Consider the following 19,116-nt stretch of genomic DNA (forward strand, 5'->3'; position numbering starts at 1 on the left):
CCTGGTATCTGAACAAGGTATTCCCACTCAACCCCTTTCCGTTCCCATGGACGCCAGAGCACTGGCCGGCCGGTCCATTGGCAGAGTCACGCACAGCACTGTTCCCATGACTCTGCGGATATCTGGTAATCACAGTGAGTCAATACAGCTGCTTCTCATTGAGTCTCCTCACATCCCTGTGGTTTTGGGATTTTCTTGGCTCCAGAAGCACAATCCCAATATTGACTGGACCACTGGTTCAATCCTGGGTTGGAGCCCGTTCTGTCACTCACACTGCCTAAATGTGGCGCAGCCTTCCCCTAAACGACTGCCTGCTGGATTAAGTTCAGCCTCGGATCTCTCTGCTGTTCCCACAGAGTATCGTGACCTTCGGGAGGTTTTCAGTAAGGCTCATGCTACCTCCCTTCCTCCACATTGTCCTTACAATTGCGTGATTGACCTCCTCCTAGACACCACACCACCTCGAGGTCGGATTTATTCCCTGTCTGGCCCTGAGACCAAGGCCATGGAGGAGTACATTGAAAACTTTCTGGCGGCTGGAAGTATTCGCCCTTTGGCCTCTCCTGCCGGCGCAGGGTTCTTCTTTCTGGGAAAGAAGGACAAGACCCTGCGTCCATGTATTGATTAGCGAGGTCTCAATGACATCACGGTCAAGAACCGGTACCCGCTACCACTCCTCTCCTCGGCTTTCGAACCTCTCCAGGGGGCAACCATCTTTTCTAAACTGGACCTCCGGAATGTCTACGACCTTGTTCGGATACGCGAAGGAGACGAGTGGAAGACTGCTTTCAATCCAGCAAGTACACACTATGAGTACCTGGTCATGCCGTTTGGACTCACTAATGCTCCTGCTGTGTTCCACGATGTGCTCCGGGACATGTTGAATTAGTTTGTTTTTGTATACCTCGATGACATTCTGGTTTTCTCCCGTTCTGCCCAGGAACATGTTCTCCATGTTCGACAAGTTCTTCAGTGCATTCATGAGAACCAGTTGTTTGTTAAAGCGGAGAAGTGAGTGTTCCACCGCTCCACAATCACTTTTCTGGGATACATCATCTCTGAAGGGAATGTTCAGATGGATCCGGAAAAAGTGACAGCGGTGGTAGATTGGCCCCAACCCACATCTAGGGTGCAGCTACAGCGGTTTTTGGGGTTTGCTCATTTTTACCGCCATTTCATTTGGGGCTACAGCAACCTGGTGGCTCCCCTCTCTGCACCCACCTCTCCCAAGGTACCGTACACATGGTCCCCAGCCGCAAACAAGGCTTTTGTGGATTTGAAGCAACGATTGACCACCGCCCCCATCCTCATCCATCCGAATCCGACCCGTCAGTTTGTGGTGGAGGTTGACGCTTCCGACGTGGGAGTAGGGGCCGTTCTTTCCCAGAGATCCGTCCAGGACCAAAAGCTTCATCCGCAGGGATGCGGATATCTTCCTGCGGGGACAGAAGGCTGGGATTAAAAATAAATTTAAGAAAAATATAGGACAAAACACACATCACGACAAGAGAGACAACACAACACTACATAAAGAGAGACCTAAGACAACAACATCGCATGGCAGCAACACATGACAACACAGCATGGTAGCAACACAACATCACAACAACATGGTAGCAACACAACATGGCAGAAGCACAACATGGCGGCAACACAAAACAGGGTACTGTCAAGTCTGCTCCTGCTCCTCCCCTCCGGCATACGACATCGCCAGAGTACTAACCACCGGTCCTGGGATTCATCATTACGCATACCTGGCACTCATCATTACGCGCACCTATTAATCTTTATGATTCACATCTGGACTCCATTACTTTCATAATTTCCTCCCCTTTATATGTCACTCTCCCATGTTCACTCACCAGTTGGTATTGCTCTTGTGGATTGGCGGTCTGCCTTGTTAGTGTTCTTTGTTTTGTTGTTTTATTAAAACGTTTCACCTGCTTCCGACTCACTCAACTGTCCAGTTTGAGTATTTGTTGCAGCTCGTTCCAGTCGCTAGCTGCAGCGAACAGGGATGTGTGTGCTTTGGGGACCTTTAACAGAATGTGACTGGCAGAATGGGTGTTCAATGTGGAGGATGAGGGCTGCAGTAGATATCTCAGGGTTTTAAAAATAAGCATTAACCAGTGGGTCTTGCGATGGGTATACAGAGATGACCAGTTTACAGAAGAGTATAGAGTGCAATGGTGTGTCCTATAAGGAGCATTGGTGGCAAATCTGATGGCCGACTGGTAAAGGACATCTAGCCGCTCGAGCACTCTTACCTGCCGATCTATAAATTACAGCTCCGTAATCTAGCATGGGTAGAATGGTCATCTAAATCAGGGTTAGTTTGGTAGCTGGGGTGAAAGAGGAGCGATTACGATAGAGGAAATAAAGTCTAGATTTAAATTTAACCTACAGCTTTGATATTTGCTGAGCCAAGGACAGTGTACCATCTAGCCATACTCCCAAGTAATTGTATGAGGGGACCTCATACAAGACCTCTAAACCCTCAGAGGAAGTAATCACACCAGTGGGGAAAGTGGCATTATTCTTACCACACGACATGACCTTTGTTTTGGAGGTGTTCAGAACAAGGTTAAAACTTCTTTGGGATGGGGGTGGTATTTTGACGTCCGGATGAAAAGCGTGCCCAAAGTAAACTGCCTGCTACTCAGGCCCAGGAGATAGGATATGCATATAATTGGTAGATTTGGATAGCAAACACTCTAAATTTTCTAAAACTGTTAACATAATGTCTGTGAGTATAACAGAACTGAAATGGCAGGCGAAACCCCGAGGACAAACCATTAAAAAAAAGAATTCAGCATACCACTGATTTCAAAGGCTGGCACTTTTATAATAGGGCGAACTCGTCCCCGATTGCAGTTCCTAGGGCTTCCACTAGATGTCAACAGTCTTTAGAAAGAGTTTCAGGCTGGTTTTTGGAAAATGAGTGAGAAGTTGTAGTTTTTCTAAGTGGCTCCCATTTTGGCTGTAGTGTTTCCAAGCGCATGACCGAGAGAGCGTGTTCTTTTTGTTTCTCTCCGCTAAAGACAATAACGATTCTCCGTCTTAAATTGTATCATTTATTTGCGTATTAGGGTACCTAAGGTTTGATTATAAACGTTGATTGACTTGTTTGGATAAGTTTATTGGTAACTTTCGGGATTCATTTTGTATGCATTTTGAAGAAGGGAAACCGAGTGGATTATTGACCTAAACGCGCCAGCTAAACTGAGTTTTTATGGATATAAAGGAGTTTATCGAACAAAAGGACCATTTGTAATATAACTGGGACCTTTTGGAGTGCCAACAGAAGAAGATCTTCAAAGGTAAGGCATATATTATATCGCTATTTCTGACTTTCGTGTCGCAACTCCCTGGTCGAAAATGATTTGTTATGCATTTGTGTGCTGGGCGCTGTCCTCAGATAATCGCATGGTTTGCTTTCGCCGTAAAGCCTTTTTGAAATCTGACACGGCGGCTGGATTAACAAGTTAAGCTTTATTTTGATGTATTGCACTTGTGATTTCATGAAAGTTAAATATTTATAGTAATTTCATTTGAATTTCGCGCTCTGCAATTTCACCGGATGTTGGCCAGATGGGACGCTAGCATCCCAATGATCCGCAAGCGGTTTTAAGGGGCAGACATAGCTTGTTGGACACTAAGAAAGCTTTGTTGTAGAGCGTTTAACACAAAATCTGGGGAGGGGACAGCGGAGTATAAGACTGTATCATCCGCATATAAATGGGGGAGAGAGCTTCCTACTGCCTGAGCTATGCTGTTGATGTAGACTGAGAAGAGCGTGGGGCCTAGGATCAAGCTTTGTTGTACACCCTTGGTGACAGGCAGTGGCTGAGACAGCAGATGTTCTGACTTTATACACTTCACTCTTTGAGAGAAGTAGTTAGCAAACCAGGCCAGACCCCTCCCCAGCCAAGCATACACCTGTTGTATTCGGAGCATGTGACAAATTAAATTTGATTTGATTTTGATCGTCAGAAACAACCACACGAACGTGACAGAGGAAAGAAAGGCATACCAACGATGTAATGTAATGATGCAAAATATAAGGAAACTAACACTAAGGGGATAGACTGTTGATATTCTTCAGTTTGCTGCCATTTTTACTGGTTTCACATTTGTCTTCAGTGATCATAAGGTAAAATGTATCTAAAACAATTGTAATTTATATTTACAATACCCTTATCCAAAGGTTTACTCATTTACCTAGCTCTATCAATAGCTCTTCTCAATTTGTAAATTACAGTGCATGGATAATGGTGTTATTTCATTGGAAAAAAAGATGTTGTTCCACTTGTAACCAACAGGTTGCTTGACCTTATTGAACGTTTCATCTCGCATAAAGAGGGGAATTATGATAGAAATAAATCAAGTCAGAATACAGCATATCTGTAGACACACCTCCACCACACCTTAATTTCTTTGATCTCCACCCTCAACGAATAGCAGGTGAATGGCATGCTATTCTCATGTTAAAATTCAAGGTCAGAATAGGAGTAGGGAGAAGTGCATAAAAAGGGTATTACGTTCCATTTACGCGCGTTTAACTCGGGTCAGAATTCCCCCATGCTCTCTTGACTTGCGTTGGAATTTATCACGTGACCGTACTGTTCGTTTCAGACCTGGACAAAGCAGTCACATGAGCGCCGTACTTCCTGTTTCTATCAGTTGAGAAAACGTCAATGACATAATCAAAAAACTGCAATTTCCCTCACTGTTATTTTGTTTAATGTGACAATATGGGCGTCGTGTCAAATCTTGTAGTTGGGCTGCTGTTCAACGTGCTGCTAATTTACGCGGTGCCTCTTTCAACTGTAAATAGCATTCACCTGCCAAGCATAGGTAAGTTGTTCATAGCGTTGATTGCACCCATGAATTATGTTGAGTTGTCAAAATCATTTTGCTTAGAAAAGGAAAGCGCATTCTGGTGTTTGCGTTGTATTATATGCCATTGTTTTCTGTGTTTAACGTTTAAACCAGGTTTTACTTCAGAAAAGTTTTATAACCCACCAACTAAAATTACATATTTCTTATTCTGGAAAAAAAAAAAAATTGAGTTACCTAGGGTTATAGTCCTGGTCATTTGATGTAACTAGCATTATTTACATCATCCCCTACATGTTATACAGTAGATTGATATAACATGCCCAATAATATTTCAATTTCAGGGAGATTTTGGCACATCTCTGATCTGCATTTGGACCCCTCCTACCATGTGACTGATGACCACACCAAAGTGTGTTTCTCCTCTAAGGGTGTCCCAGCCTCAAACCCTGGTCTGTTTGGAGATTTCATGTGTGACTCTCCCTACCAGCTCATCCTGTCAGCCTTTCAGCACATGAAACAAGTGGCCCCACAGCCAGAGTTTATGATCTGGACAGGGTTTGTAGCTTTATATGTTATGAAGAGCAATATGTAGTGTGCCTGCGGATTTGTATCCCTGTTTCACATACAACAACATTGGAGAAGTACAGTTTGAGAGGGTTAAAAAAAAAAACAATAGTAAATTGCTTCCTCTTTCTTTTCATTGGATAACTAAAAATGATCTTGTCACAGATGGAATTGTTGTAAAATAAGCAAAAAATCAGTGATCTGTTGGAGTTAAGTGAAGCATAATCAATGTCTGTATAGCAGGGCTGCCCAATTCTGGTCCTGGAGGGCCTCTCCTTCTAATCAGGGACACCATGGGAGTGCAATTAACTGCCAGGTAGAAACAAAAACCAGAAGTGTTTTGGCCCTCCAGGACTGGTATTGGGCAGCCATTGTATAGTCATTCAGCTGGAACATTGGTGTAGCACACACTGCCGCTGTATACTTAAGGTGGGCCCACGATAGAATATGAACACGTCATAAACCATGATTTTTTTTGTGGGGGGGGAGGACTACAGGAAATTAGCTTTAAAACTGAAGAAAAAAAATCTCAGCCTCATGTCAAAATGTGTAGAATAGCAGGAAATGAGCTCTAAAACAGCACAATTTTCTCTCAGCCTCATGTAAAATATGCTTGGACCTTGCATTACGCCACTGGTCTTGAATCAGCTCTAAGCTGTGTGTGTCACTATCCAAAATAAAATAAGTAATTTGCACATTCAGCCAAATAAACCATAAATCATCCATACAAGACTTTCTGCTGATATGAAAATAAAGTGCTATAAAGTCATTATGCCAAAGTGCAACCAGTGGGGGGACGGACGACTCAGCATTAGGTAGGTGTGCATACAGTATGAATAGAGTGAAGAGTGATGCATACTGAAGACTATTAAACATGAACTAAATGCTAAGCTAATGCCTGAAAATATGAATCATACATCACATGAAGGGTTATTTACTGCATGTGTATGGTGCTTTGTCATTTCAACTCATAAATCTCCAGTTAATCAGTTAAGCGTGACATTTTATTGGCATGTATAATGTGTGTTAAGCAGAAATATGCTTTGGTGAAAGGCCCCTGCCACTGCACCTATATTAAAATGTGTCTTAAAAAAGCCAACCCCTGGATTACAGGGATTTAGGGGTAATACATGAGCAGATCTTTGTTTTATTTTATTAATGCTGTCCTGCCCCCCCCCCCCCCCCCCCCCCTCAGAGACAGCCCTCCTCATGTCCCTGCAGGGGAGCTGTCCACAGATGTGGTAATCCAAGTCATCAGCAACATGACTCAAACCATCAGGGAGTTCTTTCCAGACATGCTAGTGTACCCCGCCCTTGGGAATCATGACTACTGGCCACAGGTATTTTATCTACAGTTTTCAACTTATGGGGAGGTGATGGGGTGGAGAAGACCTGTGATGTATAGTCATCTGGCCCAATGCTGATTGTGGTAGACTCTGGGTCAAACCAGAGATTGAGTCTGTACATCTGAAAGATTCATGTTTTCTTGAAATAAAGGAATTATTAGCATAAATGAAAGATGGGCAGCAGCAGTTTGTCATTTTCTCTCATAAGAATGTTTGTTTAATTTTTGTCAGTCTATATGCCTACTCTATTTCCATGACACAGTGGTCATTCTTTTCAGGATCAACTTCCGACGTCCACTAATGATATTTACCAGGCTGCAGCCAAACTGTGGGAGCCTTGGTTAAAGCCAGAAGCCCTTGTAACTCTCAGAGAAGGTAAGCTGCTTGTGTTTAGAACATGGGAACTAGTGTTAGGTCTGCTGATCAGGCCTCTTGGTGCCTGGTATTACTATGCATTTGCTTTTTGCATTGTTTTTAATCTACATAAACATTTACATATTGATAACCCTTGCAGAACTCACAATACCTTGATACAACACACAATAACCTTACTTGACCCTCAATTTGATGTATTTTGTGAAGGTGGATTTTATTCTCAGATGGTGCAGCCCAAGCTGCGACTGATAAGCCTGAACACTATCCTATATTATAGCCCTAATGAAGTGACAGTGAATATGAGTGACCCGGCTGGACAGTTCCGGTGGCTGCAGGACACCCTGGAAGCATCTGCTCAGAGCATGGAGAAGGTAAATAGGTCATCGCTACATTACTCTGTAGAAGGAATATCTCTGTCTATCCAGGTGAGGATGGCTTCTGAATAATCCTGCATGGATCCTAAGCACCCTTATATGGAAGACAGGATAATATACAGCAAATAACATGGAAGACTGATTTATATCTTTTTAAAAACAATATTTTTCTCTTCTGGTGCCTTAACCTGCTGTTCCTCCTGTCGGCCATCTGTAGGTCATTGTAATTGCTCATGTTCCAGTGGGTTACTTGCCCTTTGCCAGGAACACCACCGCCGTCAGAGAAGCCTACAATGAGAGACTTGTGAAGATCTTTCGCGACTATAGTGACATCATCTCAGGGCATTTCTATGGCCACACTCACAGAGACAGCATAATGGTCTTGCAGGACCAACAAGGTGAGTCACTGGCTAGTGTCAAAGCTCTGTGTTACTGTCATCAAGGGATAACTGATTGGGTCAGGATGAGGTTTGAACATAATTTTTTATCTGAGATCAAATGATTACATCTCCATCCTACATATCGGTTGCCTGACGACTCATACTGAATTTAATTCCACTGCTCTATCACAACATGCATTCAGTCTGAGACTGCCATTGTAGAAGTCCTTTCTGCTCACATCAAATTTAGGAGCATTGTACAAAACAAGTTATCAGTGATTGGATCGTCTCTAACCAATCAAAATAAACACTGTTGAAAGTTAAAATAGTGGAATTCACAAGGTGCAATTTCGAAACTTGGTTGTGCATGTCACTCACTGACAGTCACTCAATTAGCCCATATCAGTTAAACATTTTTAGATTTGTTAAATTGGTCTAGCCAGCTATCTTATTTTGTAGTATTCATTGCCGAATTGCCTCCAGGGGGGCCCCCATTGATTTTGATAGTCACACTCACTCAGATATCATATTAACATGGCATAAATCATGGCAAAGTTTGTAGAATTGGAGGAAATTAGCTTTTAAAACTTCTCCCCACCCCATGGCAAAATGTGTACAATTTCAGGAAATTGGCTGTAAAACTGCAACAACAAAAAAGTTACACATGGATTTGTATACCTTTTTGTTAATAAAATATTTTTTCTGCGAACAGATCCCTCTGTACGTTTTAAATGCTAGGTTTTAATCCTGGTTCTGAGTTAATGTGTTGCGGCTAATTGTATAGCTTATAGGCTATATGTTTGTAGATTGACTGAGGTGAATGAAGCTACAGCCTCTAATGAGTTAATGGCTGGGGTCATTTTTACTTGTTTTTTGCTGTTCTCCATAGCATTTCCGACCTCAGTATAACTCGGACCCTGGCTACAGCCCTGGGCCCAACCCATCGGTTTCTGGGACCAATCAGATCGGCTTGAATGTGTTCGCATTCGAGAAGTCATCAAGGAGAACAAATTTAGAATCATTCTAGAGAAGAAATGTTAATGGGTGTGGCGTTTGGCCGGAGCGATGTGGATTGATAGCCAGGCAAACACATCAGGGTGTGAACGAGGCATCATACACTGAGTAATATTTTGTACCTTTCCAGCTATAATGACGCATTTAGATCATGTTCAACACCGCCTCAAGTTACTCAGACAAACCAAATCCACCTTTCATCTCCTATCAGTGTTACAATGACTGCCAGTGTTGGCTAGAATCCCCACGGCCATGAAAATGCATGTTTGTCTAACTAGGTTAACTCAATGGAAGAGGAACTGAGGAAGGAATGCTTTTAGCCATTTAGTTATTTACCCAAATCATTCTCGTTTGTTTGCTTTGAAGGGGAACCGGTTAATTCCCTGTTTGTCACACCGGCTGTTACTCCAATCAAGAGTGCAGAAGAGCCGTACTCCAACAACCCAGCCTTCCGCATGTACCACTATGACCCACAGGACTACAGGCTGCTGGTAAGTGCAACCACCATTATCCAGTGGTTTTGGACAGGCCCCTTTCATTTGAACATGTTTGGAAATATTAACTCTCAAGGGGATGTAGGTAGCCAGAACTATTTCATCATTCACATGCAGAGGCTGATTTCAGTTCTGCATTTTCACTTTCCCTCTTATCATTAAGATCTGCACTGATCTTTCCTTGTCTTGGTTTATCAAAGTACAGAAATCCCCATGTGATTCTCGCTTATACAGCATAGAGCTCAGAGTAGCTTACAGGTGATTTCAGCATCCCCCTTAGACGGGAGCTGGAACATGTTAGCTCCACAGTCAACATTGGGGAGGGCATAGCCCTTAAATTATTTGATTTTTTTAATTTTACCTTTATTTAACTAGGCAAGTCAGTTAAGAACACATTTGAGGGCCTAGGAACAGTGGGTTAACTGCCTTGTTTAGGGGCAGAGATTTGATCTTGCAACCTTTCGGTTACAAGTCCAACGCTCTAACCACTAGGCTACCTACCGCCGCCAAATCTCTAGTAGCTCTACTTTCTGGGGTAATCTGTTAAGAAAAGGCCAGGCGGATAAACGACAGAGTCAGAAACATCTTGAATATACTTATTAAAATGGGGACCATTCAGGTCAATGTCATTTAGGTAAGTTAGCTCTCAACAGCTTAACCAGCCCCTAGACCCACAGCAATGATGTTCCTTCATGATTAATGGTGCTGTCACACATCACTACTTCTAATCAAGGTACTCTCTCAGAGTGGGGTTTTTACATGGCTTTTCATGGTTTTGAAATAGTCTTTCTCTCTCTGAAGGATATTTGGCAGTACTACTTGAATCTCACCGAAGCCAACCAAGAAAAAAGATCTGACTGGAAACTTGAATACGTAATGACTGAAGCGTTTGGATTAAAGGACATTCAACCAGACAGCCTGTTTAAACTTGTCTTGAGTTTTAAAATGCAGCAAAGCAAAGCATTTCAGAAGTATTTTAGCCATTTTATGGTGAGTTATGATGATACCATTGTGTGTGATGGGGCCTGCAAGCTGACTCAGGTCTGTGCAGTGCAGTCCTTGGACCATGCCTCCTATTCCAAATGTATTGAAAAGGGACATTAAAACAATTCTTTTTTTTTGTGAGTTAATCTAAAAATTCAGGGATTTTATACATGTAGAGATATTTCTTATGTTTTCACATGACCATGAAATGTAAATGTATTTTTTCTAATGCTTTCAATTTAATAATTACAAATCAAAGTTTATTTGTCACGTGCGCTGAATACAACAGGTTTAGACCTTACAGTGAAATGCTTACTTACAGGCTAGTGCAAAAAAGGTATTAGGTGAACAATAGGTAAGTAAAGAAATAAAACAACAGTAAAAAGACAGGCTATATACAGTAGCGAGGCTATAAAAGTAGCGAGGCTACATACAGACACCGGCTAGTCAGGCTGATTGAGGTAGTATGTACATGTAGATATGGTTAAAGTGACTATGCATATATGATGAATAGAGAGTAGCAGTAGCGTAAAAGAGGGGGTGGTGGGTAGTGGGACACAATGCAGATAACCCGGTTAGCCAATGTGCGGGAGCACTGGTTGGTCGGCCCAAATGAGGTACTATGTACATGAATGCATGTATAGTTAAAGTGACTATGTATATATGATAAACAGAGAGTAGCAGCAGCGTAAAAAGAGGGGTTGGGGGGGCACACAATGCAAATAGTCCGGGTAGCCATTTGATTACCTGTTCAGGAGTCTTATGGCTTGGGGGTAAAAACTGTTGAGAAGCATTTTTGTCCTAGACTTGGCACTCCGGTACCGCTTGCCATGCGGTAGTAGAGAGAACAGTCTATGACTGGGGTGGCTGGGGTCTTTGACAATTTTGAAGCAACTCTGAGGTCGAAATATGTTTAAGATACCTTGAAATGTTGATGATTATATAATTGCAAAAGGCCAGATATTTTGACCAACTTTCTCTCTGTGAAATGTTGTAATCAAAGGGAAATAAATAACTAACTCCTATGCACATTGTCTGTTTATTGCTTTGAAAATATCTGGCAGTTATTGAATAAACTCTAAACTGAATTGCCTTGCTTGCAGTACAAAGCAAATTAGCTCTAAGTGAAACTGTTGCATAGAAAGTGAGGGCATTCATGAGAAATGTTTTTTTATTTCAATTAACAGCTTGTTTATTTATTAATTTTTACAAATAAAAGATGGCACAACAATTTACTCTGCATTTGTAAGTTGTTCGGATATTATTTCTCTGAGACACCTATCTGTTTCTCATGTTACTGAGATCAAGCTCTCTGGATCAAAGGGGCCCTAGTTTTCCCAGCTGTAATGCTGCAGTTCTCTTCAAGTGCTCCCCAGCCCCTTATATAGCTGTACTGTGAGAGAGGTTAACGCATGACCTTGCTGGAGAAAAGGAGAAGCTCGGAAATGCCTCGCTAGACCAAACCACTCTGTAGGGGAGATGGGGGTGGAGCGGATGGGAATCAGACATCCCCAACCCCATTTGACCCCCGCCCCCCCCCCCCTCTTCTCCATCTCTTCCCCCTTTGTCTCCTCTCCATCTCTCCCCCCTCCTCTCCTCTCCCCTCTACCCCCCCTCTTCTCCTCTCCCTTCTACCCCCCTCTCTCCTCTTCTCTCCCACTTCCCGTTCTCCTCTCCCGCTCTCCTCTTTCTTCTACCCCCCTCCTCTTCCCTTCTCTACCTCTCTTCCCCCCTCTCTCCTATTCTCCCCTCTCTCTCTCTCCACACACGATCTACTCCAGGATGACTATCTGCCTTTGCCTTTTGGAATTGGGGACAAAATCTTTCCACTCAAATGCCCTCAACTGAGTTTAGTCATTAGCATTCAGGGGCAGAGAGTCTGGAGGAGCCACAATACCCGGTGGAAGGGACTGTTGAAATGAAGTTAGCGGTTGACATGGTGATGAAGACGACTCCGGGGTAACTGTGGCAGAACTCTGGCAGGCCTCATTAATGACTGAGGTCCACTAATGAGCGTGAATCACTGGCCTGCCAATCAGACAGGCTGGTTCCTCTCAAAGAACCAGCCACTGATGGAGTGAAAAAGAAAGAGATGGGCCAATATTTTCCCTGTCGCTGTGACTCCATTTGAGAGTAGAATGGGTCTCCTGCTCTTCAGTCTTCACTACCCCGCTAGCCACCCAGGGTTGTCCTGAGTTCAGGCCAGGTTTTAAACAAGAGTATAAATCTAGTAGGAGACAGTGACTGAGGGCCCCTCCTACGGTGGGCAGTAGTAGTGAATGCCTGGATTGGTCTCCTCCACACTGAAAGAGAGGCAATAATACCAGTTCTTATACACCCCCTGAAAAAGGATTTGGGTAGGGTGAAACGTAGGAGAGAGCGGGATATGGCTGAGCCCACGAAAGACACTTCAACTGTCAGCAGCATTCCAGGCATGTTATGAGAAGGGAGGCACGCGTTCTCAGAAAGCCTCCAAGCCTCTACATTTCAAACTAAGAATCCACTCAGACAATAGTGACAGAAGGCTGAATTCTTAAGCTTCGGTGGACTTAATGCCATTATATGCCTCTGACCTTCATATCGCCTTAGATACAAGGAACTCAACAACCTGCCTTGCTTATACACTGCTCAAAAAAATAAAGGGAACACTAAAATAACACATCCAAGATCTGAATGAATGAAATAATCTTATTAAATACTTTTCTCTTTACATAGTTGAATGTGCTGACAAAGTCACACAAAAATAATCAATGAGAATCCAATTTATCAACCAATGGAGGTCTGGATTTGGAGTCACACTCAAAATTAAAGTGGAAAACCACACTACAGGCTGATCCAACTTTGATGTAATGTCCATAAAACAAGTCAAAATGGGGCTCAATAGTGTGTGTGGCCTCCATGTGCCTGTATGACCTCCCTACAACGCCTGGGCATGCTCCTGGTGAGGTGGCGGATGGTCTCCTGAGTGATCTCCTCCCAGACCTGGACTAAAGCATCCGCCAACTCCTGGACAGTCTGTGGTGCAACGTGGCATTGGTGGATGGAGCGAGACATGATGTCCCAGATGTGCTCAATTGGATTCAGGTCTGGGGAACGTGCAGGCCGGTCCATAGCATCAATGCCTTCCTCTTGCAGGAACTGCTGACACACTCCAGCCACACGAGGTCTAGCATTGTCTTGCATTTGGAGGAACCCAGGGCCAACCGCACCAGCATATGGTCTCACAAGGGGTCTGAGGATCTCATCTCGGTACCTAATGGCAGTCAGGCTACCTCTGGCGAGCACATGGAGGGCTGTGCGGCCCCCCAAAGAAATGCCACCCCACACCATGACTGACCCACCGCCAAACCGGTCATGCTGGAGGATGTTGCAGGCAGCAGAACGTTCTCCACGGCTTCTCCAGACTCTGTCACGTCTGTCACATGTGCTCAGTGTGAACCTGCTTTCATCTGTGAAGAGCACAGGGCGCCAGTGGCGAATTTGCCAATCTTGGTGTTCTCTGGCAAATGCCAAACGTCCTGCACGGTGTTGGGCTGTAAGCACAACCCCCACATGTGGACGTCGGGCCCTCATACCACCCTCATGGAGTCTGTTTCTGACCGTTTGAGCAGACACATGCACATTTGTGGCCTGCTGGAGGTCATTTTGCAGGGCTCTGGCAGTGCTCCTCCTGCTCCTCCTTGCACAAAGGCGGAGGTAGCGGTCCTGCTCCTGGGTTGTTGCCCTCCTACGGCCTCCTCCACGTCTCCTGATGTACTGGCCTGTCTCCTGGTAGCGCCTCCATGCTCTGGACACTACGCTGACAGACACAGCAAACCTTCTTGCCACAGCTCGCATTGATGTGCCATCCTGGATGAGCTGCACTACCTGAGCCACTTGTGTGGTTTGTAGACTCCGTCTCATGCTATCACTAGAGTGAAAGCACCGCCAGCATTCAAAAGTGACCAAAACATCAGCCAGGAAGCATAGGAACTGAGGAGTGGTCTGTGGTCACCACCTGCAGAACCACTCCTTTATTGGGGGCGTCTTGCTAATTGCCTATAATTTCCACCTGTTGTCTATTCCATTTGCACAACAGCATGTGAAATTTATTGTCAATCAGTGTTGCTTCCTAAGTGGACAGTTTGATTTCACAGAAGTGTGATTGACTTGGAGTTACATTGTGTTGTTTAAGTGTTCCCTTTATTTTTTGGAGCAGTGTATAATTAGAGTATTGCTTTACATCTTTTCAGTAATGTAAATAGTCTATGCTATAAAATGTACAAATCCAGAATAGAACACAAGTTCTATACGTTCATGTTTCTCTATCTGAATTGGATTCTATTTTGTACCTGTAGCCAATTAAGAAAGTAAGAAGGCATGGTTAATGCTGTCAGGTATGCTTAGATTTGTAGAGTGCTCTTTGCTTCCTGAAAACCTTAAGAGCGGAGGTCAATGTGAGGGACCCCAGCAGGTCAAGTCTACGCTAATTACCAGGCCTCATTATGGTCAAGCAGACTGTCATCAGTCGCCACACCTCACAGCACTTTTATTTCTGCTGGCTGGGTTTATGCTGCAAAACATTTCATCTGTGGATTACTGTCAAGATTGTGTACCTGGGCAGGCCCTTGGGGAACTGGCATCTTTGGAATATGACTGTTAATTTCAGGAGATGGAGGCAGAGCACAGAACCCACTCAGCACAGATTACACTGTGCCACTTTGATCAGGGAGACTGTTGTTACTTTAGAGGCTTTTATTCAACACGGAGGGCAATGACACAATGTTAGGTAATGGTGTCGAACCCAGTCTTAATATCACTTAGAGCATCTGTTCAGTTATTGAGGAGTCCCTATGGATTATTAAAAACTATTTAACATCCAAACATCCTCATGTCTCTTATAATAATAATACATGAGATTTTAAGTGCCTTTCAAAAAAACCAAAAAAAACAGCAAAGAGTATAGAATAAGACAATTATATAAAAGCTGCTTAGCTAGGGCTGAGTAAGGGGGGAGCTAAAATTAGGAGAAAGCCAGACTGAAACGGTGGGTTTTGAGATTGTTTACATTAGATTACCTCACCCTCCCCAGTCTTTCCATCTATGGCCATGGCGACTGAAGTGTTATGTGTTAGAGCCAGCTGTGCATTGTTTTGTTGTCCCGTTTATCTTGGCTGTGTCTCCAAGACGCTCCGGGGTTGCGGAGGAGGAGGCGTAGTAGCCAGTAATGAACTTGTTCAGACATTAAAACTGCCACTGGATGTCTAGTAACAATTGCAGCTCGTGGTTGTAGTGTGCATGGTTATTATGTGGAGGTGGCGTGTGAACGGGTCTCATACCCCAGGTCAATATTTCACACCCTCAGTCTAATGAAGAGACAAGCCATAAGCCATCTTGGTGAAGACTAGTGCTTATCAGTGACCTGTCCTCACTTACCCTCCTCTCTATCACTTGATTTCAATGTAAGAGATTCTGAAATCGGGGCCTGATCTCATTTTAAAAGGACTTATTTTGCATGCAGCGACTAAAACCTAAAAGGGTGCCATTTAAAGTACAAAATAGCCTAAAAACCAGTGGGTCTATTCCAGCAACAAGTACTTTGTGCTTGTAGACAATAAATTATGTTTCAAATCAATGTTGCAAGTTGTAACATTGTTGGATCACTCAGCTATGACTTTACCACAAAATACCAGCAAGCCTGTAGGGTCCCATTACCGATAGTATAGATGCAGGGCCAGTTAAAGATCAATACAAACCCCTTGAATCATGATAAATATTATTATTTAATCTTTATTTAGCTAGGCAAGTCAATTAAGAACAAATTCTTATTTACAATGACGGCCTACACCAGCCAAACCCAGACGACGCTGGGCCAATTGTGTGCCGCCCTATAGGACTCCCAGTCACGGCCGGTTGTGATACGGCCTGGATTCGAACCAGGGTGTCTGTAATGACGCTTCTAGCACTGAGACGCAGTGCCTTAGACCGCTGCGCCACTCGGCAGCCCAAGTGTTGTATTACCTACTGAGAGTGAGAGATGGTCTGGATAGACGGTCAGACCTTTTCATAGTCACACCTCTATTGGGGCTCATCTTCAGGAGCTCTGTCAACAATGCATAGCCTTGGTGTTGAATCTGTGTCAGCAAGGACAAGAGTGGTCTGGTCTGGGACTGCTAAGTAACCTCTCTCTCCCCAGCCTGGCAATCCTCCTGTGGGAAATTCCTGTGGTTTGTAAATACTGCTTACTGTTCTGCTTATTGGCCAGTTCACTGTCTCGTTCCCAGCTTTGTTTTATTCACCGGAAAGTAATTGAGACTAGTATTGTTGGCCTACAACAAGGCTCAACCCTATTTAAGTGTTGCTTTGTTCCATTCAGGTTTTTATTTTATTCATCAAGTATGGACTTTGATTAATCACTTTTTACCTTAACTCACAGAAAGGTGAAGCATGGTCGTCTAATGATTTTTTACAATACAGGAGGTTTAAAAATGTTGTAAATTCACAGGAATGGCAAGTGTTTTATTGTTTTTACGTGGTGAAATGTAAGATAACCATTGCCACTTCTATAAGCATTTAGTAAATCAAAAGTAAATCTAAAGTCTAATATAACTCTCTGTATAGCCAAATTCCCCTGTGGACCAACACAATGTTCTATTCATAGAGTTAACCTCATGTGAGGCTAGCTCTCACACCCTACTCCTTCTCCTACAGAATATAAAGAGACTTAGTGAAACAGATTTTCAAAGCCAAACTTGGCACAGACCAGCCGTTGAGAGGGAGGCATGGTGATTGTGCAATCCAGCCTGTTTCCCCAACGATGGGGGTAAGAGGTGGGGTCTGGAAGGGGGAAAGGGCCAGGGGTGAGAGAGAGCAGGGGAGCAGGCAGAAACCCGACCAGGGGGGTTCCTTTCGTCTCATGCTTCAGTGGCAATTTGTCAGCCAGCATGAATGGCCGCCTTTATGAACCCACAAGACAGCAGTCGGGGTTCAGATCTGATTGAGCTCTAAGCCGATTGTACCCCGTTCCTTTGTGGGCCGAGCATAGCCCGTTCCCCCTCAGCCAATGGGCATCCAGCTAGGGCATTACCTCACGATCATATGATGTCTATGCCAATCACCCAGAAAAACACTCCCTCTTTTCCCCTTTGAGAGGAAGAAAGGCACTCTGGGAAAATAATGAAACTCCCATCAGGCCTTCCATGAGAACCACTCTCTCCAGGAATACATTGACAACGGAGTGTAGAGAGAACAAAAGACAGATTTCTGCAGGGAAATATTTTACAAAGTGGCGTGTAGACAATCGTGATTGAGGGAGTGTTTGGAAGTAGGCCAAATATACAGGGAAGATCACCATTATGGAGACTACTGCCAATTAACATGTTCCCCACTGCTCGGGCTGGAGATTCCCATGATACACTAGGGTTCAGCTATTGTCTTCAGACACAAAGCTCTTATTATGGAAGTGGGAGCTGCAGGTATGCGTGCAAGAGACAGTGGTCTGCAAGAATGTACAGAAGTACACTGATGTGAATTTAAGTTGTTTCATTTGGAAATAATAAAACTGACATTATGTTTTGCATGACAAAGTGAATAAAACTTAGAGCTGTGACTAGTTCTCGAACCAATTTGTGGATTGTTTCTTGCTTCATTAACAGTAGGGTTTACACAAAAGTGAATAAATGACATGACACTTACTACAGTATTTTCCCAAAATATTTTGTGAGACCATGGACAGTAGCTCAAATAGTTTTCAGCCTAACATCATTTGAGAACAACATGGTAGATATTAATTAATAAATGACCTACAACCCATAGTAGGAATGACCAAATTCTTGATAAATCTATGTCTTGTGATTTGCATCTGTCTGGCATCCTATGTTTATTTCCCTCATCAGAGGTGACTTACCTAACAAACAGACTAACATCCTAAAGGATCATGTTCTACTTACCCCCGCCCTGTAACTTCATCTAAAAACAGTGCCTACAGAAAGTTTTCACAGCCCTTGACTGTTTTTGTTGTTGTTGTGTTACAGCCTGCATTTAAAATGGATTCAACTGAGATTTTCTGTCACTGGCCTACACACAATACCCCATAATTATATATATTTTTTTACAAATTAATAAAAAATGAAAAGCTGAAATGTCTTGACTCAAGTATTCAACCCCTTTTGTTATGGCAAGCCGAAAAAAGTTCAGGAGTAAACATTTGCTTAACAAGTCACATAATAAGTTGCATGGACTGTGTTAATTAATAGTGTTTAACACAGAGTTTCCCAAACTTGGTCTTTGGGACAAATAATCAACTAATCATCCAGCTTTGAAAATTTGAATCAGCTATGTAGTGTTAGGGCAAAAACCAAAACTTGCACCCCTCGGGGTCCCGAGGACCGAGTTTGCGAAACACTGGTTTAACGTGATTTTTGAATGACTACCTCATCTCTGTACCCCACACATACAATTATCTGTAAGGTCCCTCAGTTGACCGGCGAATTTCAAATACAGATTCAACCACAAAGACCAGGGAGGTTTTCTAATGACTCGCAAAGGGCATCTATTGGTAAAAAAAAGCTGAGATTTGAATATCCCTTTCAGCATGGCAAAGTTATTAATTACAATTTGGATGGTGTATCAGTACAGCCAGTCACTACAAAGATACAGGCATCCTTCCTAACTCAGTTGCTGGAGAGGAAGGAAACCGCTCAGGGATTTCACCATGAGGTCAATGGTTTAAAACAGTTACAGAGTTTAATGGCTGTGATAGGAG

General features: G+C 43.4%; 1 protein-coding gene across 1 annotated transcript; it reads left to right on the forward strand.

Annotated features, from left to right (window-relative positions):
* Window positions 1-4,637: 4,637 nt before the first annotated feature.
* smpdl3a (sphingomyelin phosphodiesterase acid like 3A) lies at window positions 4,638-10,516 on the forward strand. Its single transcript, XM_029733799.1, has 8 exons — window positions 4,638-4,857; window positions 5,184-5,397; window positions 6,602-6,746; window positions 7,031-7,127; window positions 7,335-7,498; window positions 7,719-7,899; window positions 9,262-9,386; window positions 10,191-10,516. Exons 1-8 carry the CDS (start codon window positions 4,755-4,757, stop codon window positions 10,491-10,493), a joined length of 1,332 nt encoding a protein of 443 aa, XP_029589659.1. The 5' UTR covers window positions 4,638-4,754; the 3' UTR covers window positions 10,494-10,516.
* Window positions 10,517-19,116: the final 8,600 nt, after the last annotated feature.

This window comes from Salmo trutta, chromosome 35 (assembly GCF_901001165.1).
Source record: "Salmo trutta chromosome 35, fSalTru1.1, whole genome shotgun sequence".
In the NCBI taxonomy this organism is placed as follows: domain Eukaryota; kingdom Metazoa; phylum Chordata; class Actinopteri; order Salmoniformes; family Salmonidae; genus Salmo; species Salmo trutta.

Excerpts from the sequence above, each read along its gene's own strand:
- smpdl3a (XM_029733799.1), top strand. The coding sequence starts at position 4,755 with ATGGGCGTCGTGTCAAATCTTGTAGTTGGGCTGCTGTTCAACGTGCTG. Across the intron at positions 4,858-5,183 it reads CATTCACCTGCCAAGCATAG|GGAGATTTTGGCACATCTCT; the intron begins GTAAGTTGTTCA and ends TTTCAATTTCAG. Across the intron at positions 6,747-7,030 it reads ATCATGACTACTGGCCACAG|GATCAACTTCCGACGTCCAC; the intron begins GTATTTTATCTA and ends CATTCTTTTCAG.